We start from the raw sequence: 22,235 nt of genomic DNA on the forward strand, positions 1-22,235 counted from the left end.
TGTAGTGCTCTGATCTTGTTCTGTTGTGGCTGTATGAGACCTCTACCGATGTGGAAACCGAGGTATTTTGCTTCTGCTAGACCCAGGTGGCATTTCTTGGGATTAGCTGTGAGCCCAGCCCTACGAAGATCAAGGAGCACCCTCCGCAACCGGGATAGATGTTCTTCCCATGACTCGGAGTGGACGATTAGGTCGTCGAGGTATGCTGCTGCATACGGCTGGTGGGGTCTCAGCAGGATGTCCATCATACGCTGGAATGTTGCTGGAGCCCCGTGGAGCCCGAAGGGAAGAACCCGGTATTGCCAGTGCCCACCGGGAGTGGAGAAGGCGGTTTTCTCCTTGGCGCTTTCACTTAGTGGTAGTTGCCAGTAGCCTTTGGTGAGGTCGATCGTGGATATGAATCGGGCTCCACCCAGCCGATCCAGCAGCTCGTCCACCCGAGGCATGGGGTACCCGTCGAATTTGGAAATTTCGTTCAGCTTCCTGAAGTCATTGCAGAAGCGGAGGGTGCCGTCGGGTTTGGGGACCATCACTATGGGGCTGGACCACGGGCTACGAGATGGTTCGATGATTCCCAATTTCCTCATCTTTTGGATCTCATCGTTGATAGCCAGCCGGCGAGCTTCTGGTACTCGATAAGGCCTCTGCCGGACGATGGTGCCAGGTGGGGTGATGATGTCGTGCTGGATGATGGTGGTTCGGCCCGGTTTCTCTGAGAACACATCCCTGAACTGACCGACCAAGGCTTGCAGCTCCGCCTTCTGATTCGGTGAGAGTTGCTCACCTATATGGACAACGGGAGAAGTTTCTTCTGAGAAGGCAACTAGATGACCTGGAGCTGCAACCCATTTCTTCATCAAATTGATGTGGTAAAGTTGTTCTTCTCTTCTTCGTCCCGGCTGACGGACTCGATAGTTTACCGGCCCTACCCTTTCTACCACTGTATATGGCCCCTTCCAAGAGGCCAAGAACTTCGAAGTGGTGGTAGGTATCAGGATCATTACTTTGTCCCCTGGTTGGAACTCTCTGGGTTGGGCGGGCCGGTTATATAATCGCTGTTGGGCGCGCTGGGCTTCGGTCAGATGTTGCTTGACAATGGGCATGACTTTCTCTATACGTCCTCTCATGTCCCGTACGTGCTCAATCACTGACCGTTGTGGGGCTGGCTCTTGCTCCCAAGCTTGACGAGCCACGTCCAATAGCCCTCGTGGTTGACGGCCGAACAGCAATTCAAAAGGTGTAAAACCTGTAGATCCTTGGGGAACTTCTCTGATCCCGAAAAGCACGTACGGGATCATGAGGTCCCAGTCGCGCCCATCCTCTGCCACCACCCTGCGGAGCATCTGCTTCAGCGTCTTGTTAAAGCGCTCCACCAAGCCATCAGTCTGCGGATGATAAACAGAGGTTTTTATTTGCTTTACCTTTAGGAGGCGGCAGAGGTCTGCCATCAACCGGGACATGAATGGGGTGCCCTGGTCGGTCAGTATCTCTGCTGGTATTCCTACTCGGCTGCACAATAAAAACAGCTCTTTAGCGATTGCCGATGACGTGGCTTTTCTCAGAGGTATCGCTTCTGGATATCTGGTGGCGTAGTCGAGGATGACAAGGATGTGTTCATGTCCCCGGGCCGACTTCGGCAAAGGCCCTATCAAGTCCATGCCAATGCGGTTGAAGGGCACCTCAATGATGGGTAATGGTATCAGAGGGCTGGGGGGTGGTCGTTGGGGAGACGTTCTTTGGCAGATGTCGCATGCCTGACAATACCTCTTAACTTCTCCATCCAACCCGGGCCAATGGAAACGATCTCTGATCCTCTTGATCGTGTTGGCTGCTCCTAGATGTCCTGCCATCGGGTGAGTATGTGCCAGTTCCAGAACAGTCTCCCTTTTGGTCCTTGGGACGACCAATAGCGTCTTTGTTTCCCCCCGCCTCTCTGCGACACAGTACAGCAGACCATTTTGAACAATAAAATGTGGGAGGGGGTGAGGGCTGGGAAACCGTTCGTTACCGTCTATGATCCGGACTTGTGGCCAGCAGTGCTTCAACGTTTCGTCTTCACGTTGTGCTCTCCCGAAATCGCCACCTGCGGTAATCTGTTGAAAAAGATCATAGTACAGGTTAGCCGATGATGACTCACCCCCTCTGTCGCTCTCGGTGGCCATCAGCGCTGTTTGGCGGTCCCGTTGAGCCCGTCCCTTGCTGTTCTTCTTTGTCCGAGCCGATCGAGCCTGATGGTGGGTGAGGAGATCATCGAACCCCGGCCAATCTCTACCCAGAAGAAGGGGTACTGGAAGATCTGGAACCACTCCTACTTCGATGCGCCAGCTTCCCGACTTCGTCGCTATGGTGACTTTTTGGGATGGAACGTGGCGGGTATCCCCGTGTACGCATGTAATCGGGATTCGGCTTTTTCCTTCCTGATGATATTTTAATGTTTTTGGATGAACCAGGGTTATTGCACTTCCTGTATCCAATGTGGCCGTCTGTGTTTTCCCGTCTATGCATACTTTACGGGTGGGAGCTTCGGGAGGGACGTTGCGATGTACCACGCACCCTGCTATCCAGGCCGGGGTCGAGTGAGATGTTGGCTCTGTGGGCATCGGCTCGTCGACTGGGCTGGGGACCGCCGGTCTGCTGCCTGGTCTTGTTGTGCCCTCCACCGGTCGCCATGGCGCATTTACCCTCCGGGGTGGCAGAGCCGCTCTCTCCCCAGTCTCCCGGGCCACGTGAGCTTCCGCCAGCTCGACCGCCTCCACCAAAGCGGCCAGCGAGTCGGGGTTCCTCATGCTGGTAAGTGTGCGGAGCCGTCTGGGTAGCGCCCTCATCATCTTTTCAATGACTACTTTCTCAGCGACCTGGACTGCGGTTGGATCTCCTCCCAGTAACCATAATCTTCCCAATCTGGATAAGTTGGCTGCTTGGGTCCGAACCGGCTGTTTGTCATCATAGGACCACTGAGAAAATTGTTGTGCTGCGCTTATATTGGAGAGTCCCATTCTGGCGAGTATCTCCTTTTTTAATGCTTTATAGTCGTCATTTTTCGGTGTCTCTAATGCGAAATAAGCTCTTTGAGCTTCTCCAGTCAGGAATGGCGCTAGCATCCTCGCCCAACTTTCCTTCGGCCATCTCTCTCTTTCCGCAATTACCTCAAAGGTGTGCAGGTAAGCATCAATATCATCCAGGTCGCTGAGTTTTGTGATAAATCTATGGGCGCTCACCTCAGAGAACTGGCTGGAACCGGCCGCTTGGCGGAGCTGTTGTTCCATTCGGTCTTGTCTGGCGGTGAGTTGTTCAGTTATCACTTGTTGTCTTCTTGATATTTCCGCTAGATGGCGTACTACCTCTTCGATCGACATGACTCAGGAGAGGATGACAGCCGAGTAAGAGAGCGTGAGTGAGAGAGAGAGCGGATGCCTGTCTGTAAACAGAAGAAAAACAGAGAAAATTCAGTGGTTACTTCTTCTTACTGGTAAGTGCTGAATTTTTTTCCCTCTGAAAAAGCGCGCATTCTCCACCAGTTGTAGCGAGGCAGAGGGAAAACAGCGGCACAACAGGATGAGTTTACAGACAAGTCCCCGGAGGGTGCTTTATTTACAAAGTGAATGTGTTGTAAAAGGTGCTCTTCTTTAGGGTGAGGTGCTCTGGTGCTCCGGGAAGTAGGTGAAGGACGGTGAGTAGTCGGGTGCAGGATCGTCACGAGCTGGAGTCCGCTAAGGAGAGACAGAGAGACAAGCATTAGCACAGGGAGTCATAGAAGGAATGAAGCTCATCTTCTCCTGGCGTAGGTTGGGCTTATATGTCTCTCCGCTTGATGTGCTCCAGCTGTGTACGATCCTGGCTTGATGAAGGTCCAGCTGGGTGCAATTTGCGACCAGGGCGACGTGGCATATAATTGCTCGTTACAGTACATAGATTAGCAACATTAACAATTGTATACATTCTTTTAGCTGCAAGAGACCCAGAATGCAAAATAGCACAATAGTACAAGAAAAGCAGTAATACAGTATATTTTATTTTTCAGTTTCCACTCTGGAGGAATCTGGAGTCTTTACCTCTGCACTATAGGAACGCTGAAGAAGATGAAATGCTGAAAAACTGTGTCCTACATCGACCCTCCATGAAAAGATAAAGAGTAAGGTGTCCTACAGAGATCATTGTCCTCTCTTCCTCAAAAGATCCTATCTCCGGTTGGTTTGGTAAGATGTACACTTGTATTCTCTCTCAGGTGTCCAGCATCTCATACTGCCACCTCAACTCTGTCTGAAAGAGTCTCCAGTAGTCATAAAGATCTCAAATACTCCCTAGAGATATCAGCATGCCCATCCTCTTGAATCAAAACTGCTGATGTATTATTGGGTACACCAAATACGGCTAGAATTATAAGTCCGTAAAGATTTTTCCTCACATATCTTTATTCTAAATGTGTTTACTTATAGTAATTATAAGACTTGTAGCAGATGTCATGTGTGTTTAAGATCTTATGCCAGTTCACCTAGGAACTAATTAAGGCGGAGCTAATTTCAGGGGGAACTATAAAAATGATGCACCACTGTGAGTAGAGAGACAAATGCATTCACTTCCAAGCATTCAACAAGCTAAGGAATGCTTATGCTTTTCTTGAGTTTCTCCCTTCCGTAACCAGCCAATGAGGTATGTTTGTTTTGTATGATTTGTTGGTTTTGTTTGATTTGAAGTGTGGTGTTGTTGTTGCTGTTTGTTTGGTGTGTGCATTTAACTGTTTGTTTATGAGCGGTGCTATTTATAAAGTTAAATTGTATTAGTTAAGATTATGTGATCCAGTGTTATGTGTGACCTTAATGTGGTGATTTGGATTAATTTGATATGGAAATGCACTGTTGTAATTCATTGTTGTATGTTTTTTAGTTCTTACGTCTGGTACACCCCTGATGTCTTGTGGTTTGCTCTATGTTGAGAACTGAAGACTTGCTATGAAAATAAACCAGTCAGTAGAAACCAAAGACTCTTGCTCGTTTGTTGCTGGAGGGAGCTACAGTAAGAACTCAAGGCTCATTGCGAGTATGAAAGAAGAAGCAGGACAATTTAACCAATGAACTCAGTCAAGTATTCTGTTGTGCAAAGCAACGAAGTGAAATTATACATGGTTCAGCAATATCAGAAGGAAAGGACATTGCCGGTGTAATATGGAGACGCAAGCATAACTTGAAGAGCAGCACAAGTCAAGACCAGCAGTAAGAGTGGTGCAGTTAAGTGTGATTAAAGGTACCTAACTGTGGTTAATGGCTGCAAAGACTTTAAGTATTGTTTAGTGTTTAATATTGTCATGTTCCTTTCAAAATGTTGGTGGTTTATTATTGACTTGTATGTAAATTAAGTACTGTTTAACTGCCTGTTTCTATTGCTGTGAAATAAGGGTAAATTTCACTTTCAGTGTTTAATCAGATTAAGGCATGATTTATGGTCTTCACTTTAAATTAAGGAATAAATAATAAAGAAAAGGATTTTAGAAGTGATAAAGGAGAAATTTAAACAATGTCAGATTTAGGTGAGTGGCCCATGGATGATAGAGTGAATCAGCAACTTGCAACTCAGCCCTCAGTGAGAAGTAAGGTGGCAACGGAAACTTCTGATGCTGTGGAGACTGAGCTACGAAGAGGAAAGAGGACTCGTAAGCTGACTGAAAAGGGTCAGAAGTTGCAAGAAGAGAAGTTGGAAAGGTATGAACAGAGATTCAAGGTCAGTTATGATAAATGGAAATCTCTTGTCAAAGAAGTAAAGTGGTTATTATCTGAGTCTTCTTCAATTGAATCATTACAAGATGTTATGGTAAGAATGACAAAGGCTTCTGCAGTTGTAGGCACTGGGTATGAAGATCTACGCCATTTGAGTATTCCTGACCATGATACACGCCGCCGAGTAGACCATTGTGAAGCAGTCACAAAGAAAATGGAGGTTTTGGTGAAGCATTATTTCGAAGGGAATAAGGAAATGGAGTCTGGATGGAGTGACATTGAGTTATCTGAAGAGGTCAGTGTGGGCACAAGGATTTCTAGAACATCTACATCGTCTCAAAGTAAGTCAAGATCTTCTAAGTTTTCAAGTTTATCTGCTGCCAAAAAACAAGAAGCTGCTGCTGAGGTTGCTGCTAATGAAGCCACTTTAGAAGTCTTAAAGGAACAGGATCGTCAGTTTAAGGAACTTCAGAAGCTTGAAGCTGAAGATAAGAAGCGTATAGCTGAACAAGAAGCTGATGATTTGAAACGCCGTGAAGAAGAGGCTAAGGTGAAAGCTCAGCATGAGGTGGAAAATGCAGCTAGACGTAAGTTATTAGAAGATAAATGCCGCGAACTGGAACGTTTGGAGACAGTTAAGAAGTTAAATGCAGCTAAAGCACGTATGCAGATATATGAACAGAGTGAAGCTTCAGAAGATGATGAACTTTTGAGTGACTTGTCTCATGACTGTGAATTTAAAGAAATCCATGTGGATAAAAGACACCACAGACCTGATAATTTGTCAACAAAAAATGTCACTTTACAGCCAACAGTGACAACTCCACAAATAGATAATACTTCTCTTGTCAAGGCTTTGACTGAATCTATGAGAGTCGATCGACTTCCTGTGCCAGAACCAATGGTTTTTAATGGGGATCCACTTAAGTTCAATGATTGGAAAACGTCCTTTCAAATGTTAATAGAGAAGAAATCCATTCCTGCAGTGGAGAAGATTTTCTATCTACGGAGGTATGTAGGAGATTCTGTCAAAAAGGCTCTTGAAGGCCATTTTCTTCTTGGAACAGATTCGGCTTATTGTTCAGCTTGGAAGATTTTGGAAGAAAAATATGGAAATCCATTTCTTATAGCCAAATCATTTCGAGAGAAGCTTTATGCTTGGCCAAAGATTGGTCCCAAGGAAAGTTTGGAACTACAAGAGTTTGTAGATTTCCTTCGTAGTTGTGAGGCTGCCATTCCTCAAATTAAAGAACTTGAAGTGTTAAATGATTGTAATGAGAACCAAAAAATTCTTGCCAAGCTGCCTGATTGGTTAACTTCAAGATGGAATAGAGAGGTGATGGAAACTGAAGAAAATACTAAAACATTTCCAAGTTTCAGCCAATTTGTTAAGTTCCTCACAAAGGAAGCCAAGATTGTGTGCAATCCTATAACATCACTTTATGCTCTGAAATCAAGCGATAAAGAAGGAACAAGGACGTTGAAGACTCGAAGCTCTGTGGGAAAGGTGTTGGCGACTAATTCTGGTGGAGACAACCTCGTCTTGGTGAGTTGTGTTTTTTGTCAAAAAAATGATCATAGTCTTCATAAATGTCATAAGTTCATGGAGAAGACAGTTGTTGAACGACACAAGTTTGTCTATAAGAAGATGTTATGCTTTGGATGTTTGAAGCCTGGACATCAATCAAGGATTTGTCAAAACAGAAGTGTCTGTGACATTTGTGCAAAAAACCATCCTACCTGTCTTCATGAAGATCGTTCAAGGAGTGTTTGAAATCATGGGGTGACTGAAAGCTTTAAGAAGAGTACAGATCCTTATCAGCATAGACACACAAGAGTTCTAAATGAGGCAACTTCGAACCAGGTAATGCAAGAAATTAATAATACCTGCACTTCTTCTATTATACCTGTATGGGTGTCTACAACATCTGAACCAGAGAAAGAGGTTCTAGTATATGCTCTCCTTGATACACAAAGTGATACAACCTTTATTCTTGAAGAGACTACACATGCACTGAATGTTAAGAAGGAAGCAGTTCAATTGAAACTTGCAACTATGGCTTCAAAGATTACAGTCGTTCCTTGTTTTAAAATGAAGGGTCTTCAAGTTAGAGGATTTTATTTGAAAACTAGGATTCCTCTGCCAACAACCTATTCAAGAGAGTTTGTTCCTGCCAGCAAAGATCACATTCCTACACCACAAACAGCAAGAGTATGGCCTCATCTTGAACATATTGCAGATGTCCTTGCTCCTCGACAAGGTTGTGATGTTGGCTTATTAATTGGATACAACTGTCCACAGGCTCTTCCACGAGAGGTGGTGGCTGGTGAAGGAAATCAACCTTTTGCACAGAGGACCGATTTGGGATGGAGTGTAATTGGTCATGGTAATCCATGTGTTGACTCTGGCGATATTTATGGAACAAGTCATCAGATTATTGTGAGGCAAGTAATGCCAAGTATACCTGCTTCTGTCAATCTCAAAACGAAGGTGCACTATCTCTGTCGAACACAAATCAAAGAAGTGGTTTCTCCAATAGATGTCATCAGGGTGTTTGAATCTGATTTTTGTGAGCAAGAATCTGAGGATTGCTGTATGTCTCAAGAGGATCTTCGATTCCTAGGGAAAATGAAAGCAGGTACATCATTAAATAAGGCTGGACATTATGAGATGCCACTACCATTTAAAGGTGACAGGCCTAACTTGCCAAACAATAAAGTCTGTGCAGTATATCGTCTCAACTGTTTGGCAAGAAGATTTAAGAAGGATATGCAGTATTACAGTGATTATACTGCTTTCATGAATGAAATCATTGCCTGTGGAGATGCTGAGAAGGTTCCACCTGAAGAAGCTGAGAAATGTTCAGCATGGTACATTCCTCATCATGCAGTGTATCATCCAAAAAAAGCCTGGAAAAATTAGAGTTGTTTTTGATTGTTCTGCAAGGTTTCAAGGAACTTCTTTAAATGACCATCTTTTGACAGGCCCAGAGCTGACAAATACTCTAGTGGGTGTCTTGTGTCGTTTCAGGAAAAATCCAGTTGCCATTATGTGTGACATAGAACGCATGTTTCATCAGTTTCATGTCAAAGCAGAGGACCGAGATTATCTTCGATTCTTATGGTGGGACAACGGCAATTTGGAAGCTCAACCCTCAGTGTATAAAATGAAAGTTTATTTATTTGGTGCAGCTTCTTCCCCAGGTTGTGCAAATTATGGTCTTAAACATCTTGCTGCTGAAGGAAAAGGAATGTTCACTGAAGATGTTATTAGGTTCATCCAAAGGAACTTTTACGTTGATGATGGATTAGTAAGTGTGCCAACTGAAGCTGAAGCAATTGCCCTTGTGACTGAAGCTAAGAAACTCTGTAGCACTGGGAAACTTCGACTTCACAAGTTCATTTCCAACAGTAAGAATGTTATCGCTTCAATTCCTCAAGAGGATCTTGCTAAAGGAGTAAAGGATTTGGATCTGGATCTGGGTGAGATGTATGTGGAGAGAGCACTTGGTGTTCAATGGTCAATTGCATCTGATGAATTCCAGTTTAGAGTCATTGTAAAGGAACATCCATTTACTCGCAGAGGATTGTTGTCAACGATAGCATCTGTGTTTGATCCACTTGGATTTATGGCACCATTCATTTTGGTGGGCAAGAAGATCCTACAACAGCTGTGCTACAACAAGGCTAGTTGGGACGATTCATTGCCTGAAGACTTGCAATCTCAATGGGAACGTTGGCTTTTAGATCTGCCAAATTTAGCTGATGTGAAGATCCCACGATGTTATGTTCCACAGATAAGTAACGAAGCCATTCGTTTTGAACTCCATCATTTCTCAGATGCTAGCATCTCAGGATATGGGGAATGCTCCTATCTTCGAACAGTCAGTGCATCAGGTGAGGTTCATTGCTCTTTCGTCATGGGAAAGTCACGAGTTGCACCAACAAAAATAACTACTATTCCAAGACTAGAACTTTCAGCTGCAGTGGTCGCTGTACGGGTCAGTGATATGCTGAAGAAAGAATTGGACATTAAGGATTTACAGGAATATTTCTGGATTGATTCTAAGGTAGTTCTGGGATACATCAACAATGATGTCAGGAGATTCCAAGTTTTTGTAGCTAATCGTGTTCAACGTATCAAGTTAAGTACTGAATCGAATCAATGGAAATATGTAGGCACTGAAGACAATCCTGCAGATTCTGCTTCTAGAGGTTTTATGGTTGAACAACTAGTGGCGTCAAGTTGGCTCAAGGGACCAAAATTCTTGTGGCAGAAAGATCTTCCCAGTGATGAAGTTAAGGTGGGAGATGTGATCACAAGTAATGATCCAGAGCTTCGAAAGGTTCAAGTTTTCAATATCCAAGCAAATAAAGAAAAATCATGGTCAGAACGTCTTCTCAAATTCTCGGACTGGGCAAGGATGGTGAAGGCCATTGCCAGACTTAAACGGTATGTAAGAGAAGCTAAAGGTTTTGAATCCAAAGCTTTTGAACCTACTACTTTGGAGCAAAGGAAAGATGCTGAGCTCTTTATCATTCGGTTAGTTCAAGAAGCAACCTTTTCCCATGAAATGACGAGTCTCAAGAAACAACTAGCATTTACATCTGATGCTCAAACCAAAAGCCAGTTGTACAAGTTAAGTCCTTTCCTGGATAATCAAGGCATACTGCGAGTTGGAGGTCGCTTGGCAAATGCAACTCTTCATTTAGACGTAAAATATCCTGCCATTCTTCCAAGGAAAAATCATTTCTCAGCATTACTAATCAAACATTATCACGAACGAGTACAACATCAAGGGCGAGGAATGACCGTGAATGAACTTCGGTCCAATGGTATATGGATTCTTGGATGCAGTAGTGCTGTTTCTTCTCACATATACAAATGCCTGAAATGTAGGAAATTTAGAAGGTGTGTAGAAGAACAGAAAATGGCTGATCTTCCTGAAGATCGTGTGCAGCCAACTCCACCTTTTCTATTGTGTGGAATGGATTGTTTTGGACCTTTTTATGTTACCGATGGTAGAAGGCAACTCAAACGCTATGGGTTATTGTTGACTTGTATGTGTTCCAGAGCCATACACATTGAAATGCTTGATGCTCTGTCTACTGATGCATTTATTAATGCTCTCCGCTCCTTTATAGCCATTCGTGGAACAGTTCGCCAAATTCGATGTGATCAGGGTACGAACTTTGTGGGGGCAAGCAGAGAATTTATGAGCACATTGAAAACAATGGATCAAGGGCAGATAAAGAAACTTGGCTGCGAGTTGATCATGAACATTCCATCAGCAAGTCATATGGGAGGTGTCTGGGAAAGACAGATCCGTACCGTAAGAAATGTTTTGACTTCTGTTCTTGACCAATGTCCTGGGGCACTTGACAGTACTTCCCTGCGAACTCTGTTGTATGAGGTTATGGCTATTGTGAATAGCAGGCCTTTGACTGTTGAGCATTTAAATGACCCTCTAGGTCCAGAACCTCTTACCCCAAATCACATCTTGACAATGAAGTCTATGATTGTGGAACCACCACCTGGAGAGTTTGTCAAAGAAGATCTTTATCTCCGTAAACGATGGCGCAAAGTGCAGTATTTAGTCAACAACTTCTGGTCGCGCTGGAGAAAGGAGTATCTTTTAAATCTTCAGCAAAGACAGAAATGGAATAAGAATCGCAGGAATGTTAAAGTGAATGACATAGTTATCCTTAAAGATGATGTTTTACCACGTAACGAGTGGAAATTGGCAAAGGTGGTAGACGTGTACCAAGGAAAGGATGGCAAAGTGAGACAAGTCAAGTTGTTAATGAGTGACTCTTCGCTTGATGGAAAGGGTAAGCGATTGTCTAAACCAAGTTACCTTGAGCGTCCAATACAGAAGGTAGTCATTCTTCTTGAAGCTGATTGAAGACCGCTTGATTTCACACTATCACTTCATGGGTTGCATTAATTTTCATAATTGTGTTTAAGTGTGATTTATAAAAAAGGAAAAAATCACAAGTGATTTGGTGGGAGTGTAGCAGATGTCATGTGTGTTTAAGATCTTATGCCAGTTCACCTAGGAACTAATTAAGGCGGAGCTAATTTCAGGGGGAACTATAAAAATGATGCACCACTGTGAGTAGAGAGACAAATGCATTCACTTCCAAGCATTCAACAAGCTAAGGAATGCTTATGCTTTTCTTGAGTTTCTCCCTTCCGTAACCAGCCAATGAGGTATGTTTGTTTTGTATGATTTGTTGGTTTTGTTTGATTTGAAGTGTGGTGTTGTTGTTGCTGTTTGTTTGGTGTGTGCATTTAACTGTTTGTTTATGAGCGGTGCTATTTATAAAGTTAAATTGTATTAGTTAAGATTATGTGATCCAGTGTTATGTGTGACCTTAATGTGGTGATTTGGATTAATTTGATATGGAAATGCACTGTTGTAATTCATTGTTGTATGTTTTTTAGTTCTTACGTCTGGTACACCCCTGGGGGGTATTCCAGAAAGCTGGGTTAACTTACCATCTGCTAAAACCTAAACTCTCGGTTGATTTACCCAAAACCTGCTTACCGCGAGTATGTTGGTTCCAAAACAGGTGACAAGAGTTAGTTAAATCAACCTCCTGAAGATAACCGCGGGTTAATGCGCGTGCACGGCACACACCTGAAGGCATTTTCAGTAGATCGCCGAATTCACGAGTCACCATAGAAAGTCACGGTGAGAAAAAAAGGGCAACGCACTTTACAGAGGCGAAGCTGGAGGTTTTAAACACAGAGATTACACATCTGCTTTAACGAAGGAAAGAAATATAGAATAAGAAATAGATAAGAAAAGAAAAAATAAATAATAAGAAAATGTATTAGTTCATTAAATTACACATGCCATCCTCCATTTTATTGTAATGATAAATTAAACTACTCTTTAACATCATTTTTGAGTATGTTGTGTAACCATTCATGCATTTATTTTTCTTGCCATTAATTTCTTAAGGCCACAATATGTGTATTGACTAATAAGGCTTATAGAAATTGTAATCTTTCTGGAGCTAGAACTCTGTCCAAAGTCATTAAACACAGAAACATTATCATAAAAGGTAATATTTAATTACTGGAGCTCTTTATTTAACACTCTAGAATATTCTTTCTGTCATGCAGCTAATAGAAAGAGGCCTGTCTAACTGCTGTGTCCTATAATAAAGGCTTTTCAGTGGTTGAGTTTTTGACTTAAAGCACACACTCTGTCACTGTTGTAAGTGATTGTTGTCAGATAGCTTTAGGTTCTTTTTATTTTGCATGCAGACGAAGTTCCTTCTGCCTCAACTAACAAGCAGTGTAAGAATTTTCTGCACTTTTCCATATTTGAATATTACTCTTGGATCACAAAATCTTTTATCTACATATTTAAATTATAAAGTAGCTGTATAAGGTCCATCAAAGATAAAGTCACATGAGCATCAACTTAAGGTGAGAAATGTATATGAAAAATATGTTACACGTTGAAAGGTGTGTGTATAAAGCAGTGTACAAAATCATTCATTTTATTTCAGGAAATGAAGAAATGAACAGACCAAAATATTTGATTAAACATAGTTTTTTTGACTAATTATATTTTTTTAGCACTCTTCCATCTGTTTTGTCTGCTTGGGTCACTGAGATTTCCTCTGGGTCAGGCTGCAGGTACGTGTCATCGTATAAGGCAGAAAAGAGTATCTTTTGTCCTCCAGCAAGTAACAATGTAGTGCCCAGTAATGATTCTATTTTATAATACAAATATAATAAAAATAAACATTGTGTTAAGCAACATTTGCTTTATAGTTTTTTTTTACTATATTTGTGTTATACACTTGAATCATTACTTCCTGAAAATCAGCCATTTAGCCTCAACATAGTGATGAGGTGGGGTGTGTGATGAGCTGGTAAGTGGAAGCAGTAATGAGTTTAATAGTTGAAACACCAAAAGATTAAGGATAGAAAATAAGGTTGTACCTGCACACTTATACTTTGGACAAATGTTATATTATCAGTGTCCTTTAGTGACTGATGGAGCTTTAAAATCGGCTGCAATTAATGCACACAATAGCATTTAGAAACCCTGAAAAAAATATTATATTAAAAAATGTAGGTGTGTGTGCGTGAATGTGTATATATAAGAACGACGTCCTACATCTTAAATTAAAGATATATTTTCCTACAAAAGACAAAGCTGCCACTTATAATATGATACAGAAAAATGTGAGGGTGCAGAAGGAGAGAAAAAAACACAAGATCTGTAAGTGAGATTCGAACTCGCTCCGTTGTGCGCTCCGTTGTTCATTATAGACGCACTGTCCACTACGCTATTACCGTGCTCTGAATTAACTGTGTAATAATACCCAGTAATGTATGACCAAGGATCAGGGCCGGATTAACCAATGGGCCTTATGGGCACAGGCCCAGGGGCCCGTGCGCACCAGGGGCCCCTGCGAGGGGGGAGAAAAAAAGACAATTTCGGAGTGTCTTTTTAGGCTAATTGCAAATAGCGCATCTAGCTATTCAGGGTTTACGCCCATCGATGCCTGATTGATAGAGACAAGATGAGTAAAAAGCAGTCAATTAATGTAGCCGCAGTGGCGCACCTTGTAAGGCACACGTTATCATCTTTTGACGCGATTAATAATAACATCGGTTCGAATCCACCATCAGCTGAACTCGTGCTACTTTTTTTTCTCCCCATTACATATCAGATTGGAAATATATTTATTTTTAACAGGAAAGAAACATTTTTTAAAAATAATGCAAATGTGATATAAAGTCACAAGTGTCTCGTGGGTATTTAATAATGTTTAGCCTTATTATAGGCGCCTGCCGCGCCTCCCTCTCTTCAAAAACTCTATTGCTAAGACAACTGTATTTCCTCTGAGCAAAAAAATCGCGATCACACATTAATATTATTATTATATTTAAATTGCCTTTCTTTCTTTAACTAAACAGAATGCTGTAATTGGTCAAGCGCGGAAACGTCAGTTTTGTAATAACCCGCACTAAACTGAGCGGACTGTAGTGTAACGTTATATCTGTCATAGATCAAAAATGAGTGGACAAGTGGATTTAGCAAACGCGAGAGAAAGAGGAGAGGAGGCATCTTTATTGAGGCATTTTCCATACACACCTTCTTTAAACAGACCCATGATCAGGAGAATGAGGGTACAGAAGAAGACGTTAACTTTAAATGATGAGTAGCTAGCATTAACCAGGCAGAGGAGGCTAACGGCAGCGCAGCGCGGACTGGATTCATCGTGTGAGAGACAGACAGAAAGGGAGAGAGAGAGAAAGGCCCAGAAGAGGAGAGAGAGGGGAGAGAAGAGGTATAGTGTCTGTGATTTCGGATACTTTTAGGTTTATAATCAAGTCTTCATCACGAGAAGAGTAGAGAGAGACAGTAAATTAGTGTTTGTATTATGAGAAAGACTCAGATTCATAGAACTCAGATTCATATAACTGGATTGGAGAAGCATTGTGCGTTATATGCCATGGCAATAATATGCTTTATAAGTTTGTAAAAGCAATACACTAAAATACCCTTAAAAAAAAAAAAAAAAAAAAAATATATATATATATATATATATATATATATATATATATATATATATATATATATATATATATGTGTAGTTTTATTAGTATTTTTATTTAATGCTTTGAAAAATAATTTAAATCTTTGCAGACTATAAATCCATATGTACTATATATCATTTATTTAAATATGTGGGCAACAAATTATAGATTCATTTTATTTAAAAATTATTATATTATTCTTATTTTTTAAATTCAACTATAGGGGTGCGGCCAGGTAGGGGGCCTTACAAGATAATGTGCCCAGGGGCCCCTGAGTTCTTAATCCGGGCCTGCCAAGGATCTGTACAAAAGTGTAAAAAACAGTTCAGTGCCAGGCATACTGTACAGGTGGTCCTACTGCCACATTGTACAGTTGCCTAAAATGCCCTGACGCGAATACAAAGAGCTGCACTGAATGTTTTTCATGGTAAGTGCAGACCCGCGGTTTGTCACATTTGATTTCAAAAAGGTTTATTAAATACATTGACAATATAAATTTGGTTATGAAAAAAACTATGCACTTATAACCCTCTCACAACGAAAAAACTTGTATCTGTGTGTCCACATCCATAAATATTCTCATCAAAAGAGCACGCAATGCTCAGTAAACTCTCTAAAACGGACAAACTCTGAAACATAGCAACTTACTCTCTGAACATAACCTGCTCCGGAGCAGGTTATCTTCAGAGAGTAAGTTGCTATGGCTACTTAACATAACCAGAAGTTACCTCCGATTTTGGAACCAAAGTTGAGGTTATCCACCTACTTACTCTCAAACTTACCCGTGTATGTCACATAACCTGCTTTCTGGAATAGCCCCCTGATGTCTTGTGGTTTGCTCTATGTTGAGAACTGAAGACTTGCTATGAAAATAAATCAGTCAGTAGAAACCAAAACTCTTGCTCGTTTGTTGCTGGAGGGAGCTACAAGACTGTTTTGGTTTCTAATCTCTTGGAGTGGTCGAATCATGGAATTACGAACTTAAAGGTTCCATGAAATTAAAATAAAACATTTTTAGATGTTAGTTTCAGTCTGTTAGTTTTAAGTATATCTTTTATCTTGTGTGCTCCAAAACAATGACAATTTGCCTTGAGAAAATATAAAACTTATATAAACATCTAAAGCTTTTCACTTGACACAATGGATCAACGATTTGTTTCACGTCAGCTCATACTGCAGTTTCTCTTCTAATCCTGACCAATCAATGCTTCCTAGTATCTGACATACCCCACCCCCTTTAAGACGCTTCACATTTGTTTTTCATTTGATGCGCTTGAGCTCAACCACTCTCACTGGCAGAGCTATGAGAAAACAAAACACTATTGGCTGTTCTTTTAAAGGGGATGAGCTAATCTGTCTCCTGATACTGAAACTCCTAACTGTTTTAAGACTTCTGGTTTGAGGAGCTAAGATGTAAGTCGCGTTTTCAGTTTCTCCTGCAGCATGCATATCAATATTTCAGTCTTGAGCCTTTTTTGTTCCCTCCAACAAGCCTACAAGCGTTGTTTACTTAATGTCCATAAAAACTAACTTGTTTTTATGTTGAAATATTAAGAACAAACCCAGTAAAGCTGCTAATCCATCATAGTCTCATCAGCAGCCTGTACTTTCTGATGGGCTCGCTTTGCCTCAGCCCTGATAGCCCAGAGGTGCATATGGAGCTCCCAGTCGACAACACAGCTCTTAAAGCTGAACTTTTGTCTTCTCTATGCAATGATATTGCAGGGATTCTGTGCCCCGAGTTGCAAACTGTACTGGCTGACGATCTGTCAACAATTACATGTGAGCTGCAAGCTGTAAAAACAAATTTTTTCTAATACTGTGGCCACAGTACAGGGCGATGTGGCAATGTCACTATGATTAAAAAAAAAGACATGTCTGATTCTTCTTTTTCTGACCTGAACTTAAAGGTAGCTCACGTCTGTGCAGCATTTGGGGAAGTGCGTCCACAGCTGCTGGGGAATCTCTGAAGTCAAGTTGGATTTCTGTATCCAGCCTGACTGCACTTCTTGTTCAATGGCTTGAAGTGGCACTTTGTTTGCCCAGAGGAGTCAAAGGTAGACAATTCTCTATTTTTCAAAGTAGTAAGATCGAAGTCATGAGAGAGATGGTAGCCCATGTACAGTAATTAATTGTTTTTTGCATATGGTAACTTAGTAAAGTCTGCTGACTTTCGGGTCTCTTGACCAATCCAGACTGATCATATTGGTCATTGTTACATGTCCATGTATTTGATTATTTATTTTTGCTATTTTGTTGCCCTCAACAGTTTTTGATTACTTTCTTTGAGTTGTTCTTTTATTTGTGATCAGCCTTAGTTTTATTTTGATTCCTTCCATACTTTGTTATAAATTTCTTATTTTAATAAATAACCCTGGACTGATCCCTTTTGGTTTACCTTTATTTGTGTTATGACTGTGGCTGTAACATAATTGAGGACTATTCCTAAATTGTTTGATTATGTTTTTCAGCTGTTTAGTATGGAAAGAAGTGGCCACACCGTTTATTTCGTGATTTATCTGGATTTGCTTTTGTGTGAGTGACTTCTTGCATCCTAAGCAAGTATTTGCCCTATTTATACTAGTTGTTGGGTAGGTTGTGGACCTGCAACTTTTTTGCCTTTCTTGTTTTTGTAGTTATTACGCTTCAGAGCCACTTGCTGCTGATCTAGTAATTGAGTCTGTGTATGGTGTTCATGATTTTAGCATTTAAAGTCGTCTCAAGCCCCTAACATCACTATCAACAACGTTTTCACTATTGTAGGGGATCAACCTACATTAAAAGATCGATCAGGGATTTCTTAGCTCATTTCAATGAATCGGATTCAATCAGATCAAAAGATTCACACTTTATCTACCATTTGTCCAGCAAATAGAAGACATTGTATCTTACCAATCTCGTTTATATTATTTCCCTTTTCAACAATAATAACATAACACAGTATTGGGTTAACTTTTAGCAAGGAAACAAAATCTACAGCTCGAGGATATGACTTAGAAGTCCATAAACACGAACACAGTTCTTACAAAATGAGAACAAAGATTTATTGAGCTACACTTTGATACATGAAACTAACTACGTAATAAGCAAACAACAAACAAACGCACACACACACATTCACACATACACACAAAGGCAGTTCAGAGGATGCAAAATAAGTTGACAGCTGCCACAAATGAATTCTAGTACTTCTTACTAGATCTTAAAAATCAGACCTGAGAAACCACAAGAGCAGGGTTTTGGCTTATCTTTAACTGCTTAAGATCAATCTGCACCAGATCAGCAAGAGACAGCGTTTGTTTGTTACTTGTGCATTTGCGGAAGTCGAGTTTCCCTTGCCAGGCTGGCCTCAGGGAAGCACAGTGCTCCTGATTGCGCGGTGACTCGCTTCGGTGACGTCTTTGGGATTCCTTTGCTTGTGAGTGGCTGTCGTCCTAGGTTATCTAGTTGACGGACTGCTGAGAGTCGATTTGCAGAAGTTCGTGTGGTTTCGGCATTCCGGAAACTTAAGAGGTTTGCATTGAAAGTTTGTGATGACCCAATCGCATGGCGGTGCAGTGTCTGGACAGGCGAGAGGAAGCAAAGAGCAACAGCGAGCGTGAGCCAGCTAATGCAAAAAGTAATGTTTTCTTGTTGCAGGGTGCTTTTAAGTGACCTGGTTTGGTCCATCTTCCAATAAACAGTTGCCATGAAGGGCGGGGCCATGCCCTGTACCATCGAAGTAAGGGTCAATCATTAACAGACTGCATGTTGATTTCAGGTGAAGCAGTGGCACAGTAGGTAGTGCTGTTGCCTAATTGTTGATTAATTGGGTAGGCAGAATTGTTCGTAGTGTTTGTGGATGTTTCCCAGTGATGGGTTGCGGCTGGAAGAGCATCCGCTGCGTAAAAACGTGCTGGATAAGTTGTTGGTTCATTCCGCTGTGGCGACCCCAGATTAATAAAGGAACTAAGCCGAAAAGAAAATGAATGAATGAATGAATGTTGATTTCACGTGGTAAAATCTCTTGTAAGCTTGTAACTATCTTACTTCAAATGTTACAAGACAAATACTGTTTGTACTTCTAGTTTTTCTAGTTTTACACCGCTCTTACAGCTGAATAGGTGCTGAGACCAAAATGATTTCAAACAAGACTCAATGCAACAGTGCAGCGCAGGACAGGATTTGATTGTGACTTCAGGTTCTTTCCATTATCCGCGGCCTGCAAAACTGCAGCAAAATGGATATAATATACATGGATGAAAGCAAATGAAATTATATTTATCTACGCACGGCACGGAAGAACCAAGGATGCATTAGGGTCCTTTCAGACTGGAGGCGGATGGAGGACTCGCCACCTGCACGAGTTTTCCATGTTTTTGTTCAGTAAAGCGAATCGTAGCTTCAGGTCTAATCATCACTAAAGTGATCATCAACAGTGTCACATTTGTATTTGCTGACATCTAACACAATGTTGCTCTTGGCATATGTGTTTATTGTTTTTCTAATAAGAGTTTCATTTTGGCAATAGCCTTTTGTATTAAATAGCCGATTTGATCTATACAAAACTTTTCACTGAGCTCAGTAAAATATTCTTTGATAAGTTATTAATAATCTGTTCAATAATTCGTTAAAGGCAAAACAAATGGTAAAATATAGATTGTAATTGACTATAATATAGTCTAGTTTAAATAAATAAATAAAATATAGCCTATTTTAATAGCCTATAAATAAGTATAGCTCTAACATATTTTTAAATTAAATAAATAGGTTATTTTCTGAAGAATGCGCATGTCCATGTTTATCATACCATCGAATTAAACACAAAACAATATCTCGTGTGTATTTCGTATATTTGAAGGAGCAGTCAATGCATGCACTGAAAATAGGTTATAGGCCACCTTAAAACTTAAATAGGCTATTAATACCGGATATAAAAGATAAATTACTTTTTTTGTAAAAAGAGAATCTTCCGGTAGTACTGTTACAAAGGAGTCCTAAATTACAAACGATTGTTTATTAAATTACCGCATTACATTTTATTGCAGAACATTTAAGCTGGTTTCAGCTCTTAGTTCTTTCATTTTCATTTTTTTTTTTATCGTTTTATTTAACTTGTTTGTTAATTCAATTTTATTTAAAAATTTTAACAGTTTTGTTATTTAGCTTATTATTTTTATGCAACAAAAGTTGCAAACTTATTTGCTATGAGAGGTGAGAGAGAAACAGCGCAAGAGAGCGGAAAGTGTCGGTCAAGTGATGTTGATGTGAACAGCTGAAGCTGTCAAATTATTTGTAGTTCATTTATTATTAATGATGATGATTAAAAATAAAAATACTATTCATTTTATTTAATAATGTAATTAAAACATGTAATAGTTCTACATTAATGCGAAATGAGCTAAATATCGTCTGTAAAATCGTCATAGGTTTCAGCTCTTGGCAATTCTTTCCCTATCATCGATACACGAGAGATTGTCTTTCATTTGTATCCATTAATTTCCAGAGATCTCTTTGTCTCTTAGCAGGATGTCCCATATGACTAACGTAAGACCAGGGAGTCATTCTAAAGTCTCGTGAGGTGGTTCCCGCTGAAAATCCTGTAAGGCCCCATGGTTAGCTGATTAAATCATTTACCAAGTTGGGTGACGGGTACCCGAACATCTGTGGCCAAAGTATTGGTCAAAATAGTCAAAATCAATTAGTGCTCTGTTATCCTGATGGTATAGGCCCTCGAGCCAGTTCAGTGACCAGACAATGTGGCATTGGTAGTGCAGTTTTAGTGAGTGCACTTGAGATGGGAGTTGCTAATGTTCTGTTGCTTAAAATCAATCTACAGTCTGAATTAGTGAGTGGTGACATGATCGTTGGTGTACATTCTTCTCTTCATATTGCTGATGTAACATTCACTCTAGGCAAGGATTTGGCAGAAGGTAGTGTACGGAGTGATTTTTTTTTAACAAGTCACCTAAATTTGTTTTTACCACTTGTCGCTGGTACTGATGACTGTGCACTGTTTTCACTGTGTGCGTGGTTACTCTTTCCATGAATAAATCTGCTGAGGTTTCTGATAACGTAGATTTTTTGTGACAGCTTTGTTGTGAATCCTAACACCATTGATTTGTTCTTTGTCCCTCTACAGGAAAAGGCAGATCTGATTCAGTACTAAGAAGGATGCTATAGGCTGTGCTGACGATTCGATACGATTCACGATTTAGTCATGATTTTTAACAAAATTATTTGAAACAAATTTAAGGTAAAGAGCCCTTTAATTTTTTTCTGAAATGCTTCACAATTTTGCAAAATATAATGTATTTTCAGATTCCAAAAAAAAATAAAATAAATAAAGGAATACAAACTAAAGAAGGCTCATTAATATAAACAAACTAAAACTGTGACTGTGCTGGGATTTTACATTTTTAAAAAGAAATATTAGCATATTTATGTTTTCTGGCATAAGCTGAGATCTTTGCACTTTTACAGTGTCCCCTGCTGATAAAAACTGAGATGGCTAGTGTGGAGAGGAAAGCTTTTCCTAAACCAGAGAGCAGGGTGTACATAGGTGGTCAATTGACCCTCTTATTTGCAGGTAAAGCAAGAATTATGCCTGTAAACACAGCGCCCCCTCTGCTCAAAACATGTATCGCGTTTCATTCAACATTTCAATCGGTTTAAATTGTCACATATTTGTACCGATTACATCCCAACTGACTTGTCTTTGTGTCCCAAGATGTTAACTGATGATCAAAAATCTAATTCTACTCTTGCCTTACTTTTTGAATTGGCTTGACTAGAGCTGGAGAATTCTAATGAGAAAGTGGGTTTCCTCAAGTCCTACTGAAAACTGGAATGTACTAAACCAAATCGTAATTCCAGTAGTTTATTAAGACATGATTTTAGACTTTGCACACAACAGTGCAGCTGATCATTTAGGTGTTTTAAACATGTACGACTGAATTTTGCGAAAGTTA

General features: G+C 40.6%; 3 protein-coding genes across 3 annotated transcripts in view; all 3 read left to right on the top strand.

The window, feature by feature from the left end:
- csrnp1a (cysteine-serine-rich nuclear protein 1a) overlaps positions 1–22,235 on the top strand; it is an 811,199-nt gene that overhangs the window by 537,867 nt on the left and 251,097 nt on the right. The window lies entirely within an intron of this gene.
- Positions 4,546–9,384, top strand: LOC147846348 (uncharacterized). Its single transcript, XM_087240821.1, has 2 exons — positions 4,546–4,650; positions 4,885–9,384. The coding sequence occupies exon 2, from the start codon at positions 5,512–5,514 to the stop codon at positions 7,483–7,485; it is 1,974 nt and encodes a 657-aa protein (XP_087096947.1). The 5' UTR covers positions 4,546–4,650; positions 4,885–5,511; the 3' UTR covers positions 7,486–9,384.
- LOC147846349 (uncharacterized) lies at positions 8,516–16,213 on the top strand. Its single transcript, XM_087240804.1, has 2 exons — positions 8,516–12,179; positions 16,103–16,213. The coding sequence occupies exon 1, from the start codon at positions 8,516–8,518 to the stop codon at positions 11,615–11,617; it is 3,102 nt and encodes a 1,033-aa protein (XP_087096930.1). The 3' UTR covers positions 11,618–12,179; positions 16,103–16,213.

The sequence above is a fragment of the Danio rerio genome, chromosome 2, assembly GCF_052040795.2.
Source record: "Danio rerio strain M-AB ecotype USA chromosome 2, GRCz13ab, whole genome shotgun sequence".
In the NCBI taxonomy this organism is placed as follows: domain Eukaryota; kingdom Metazoa; phylum Chordata; class Actinopteri; order Cypriniformes; family Danionidae; genus Danio; species Danio rerio.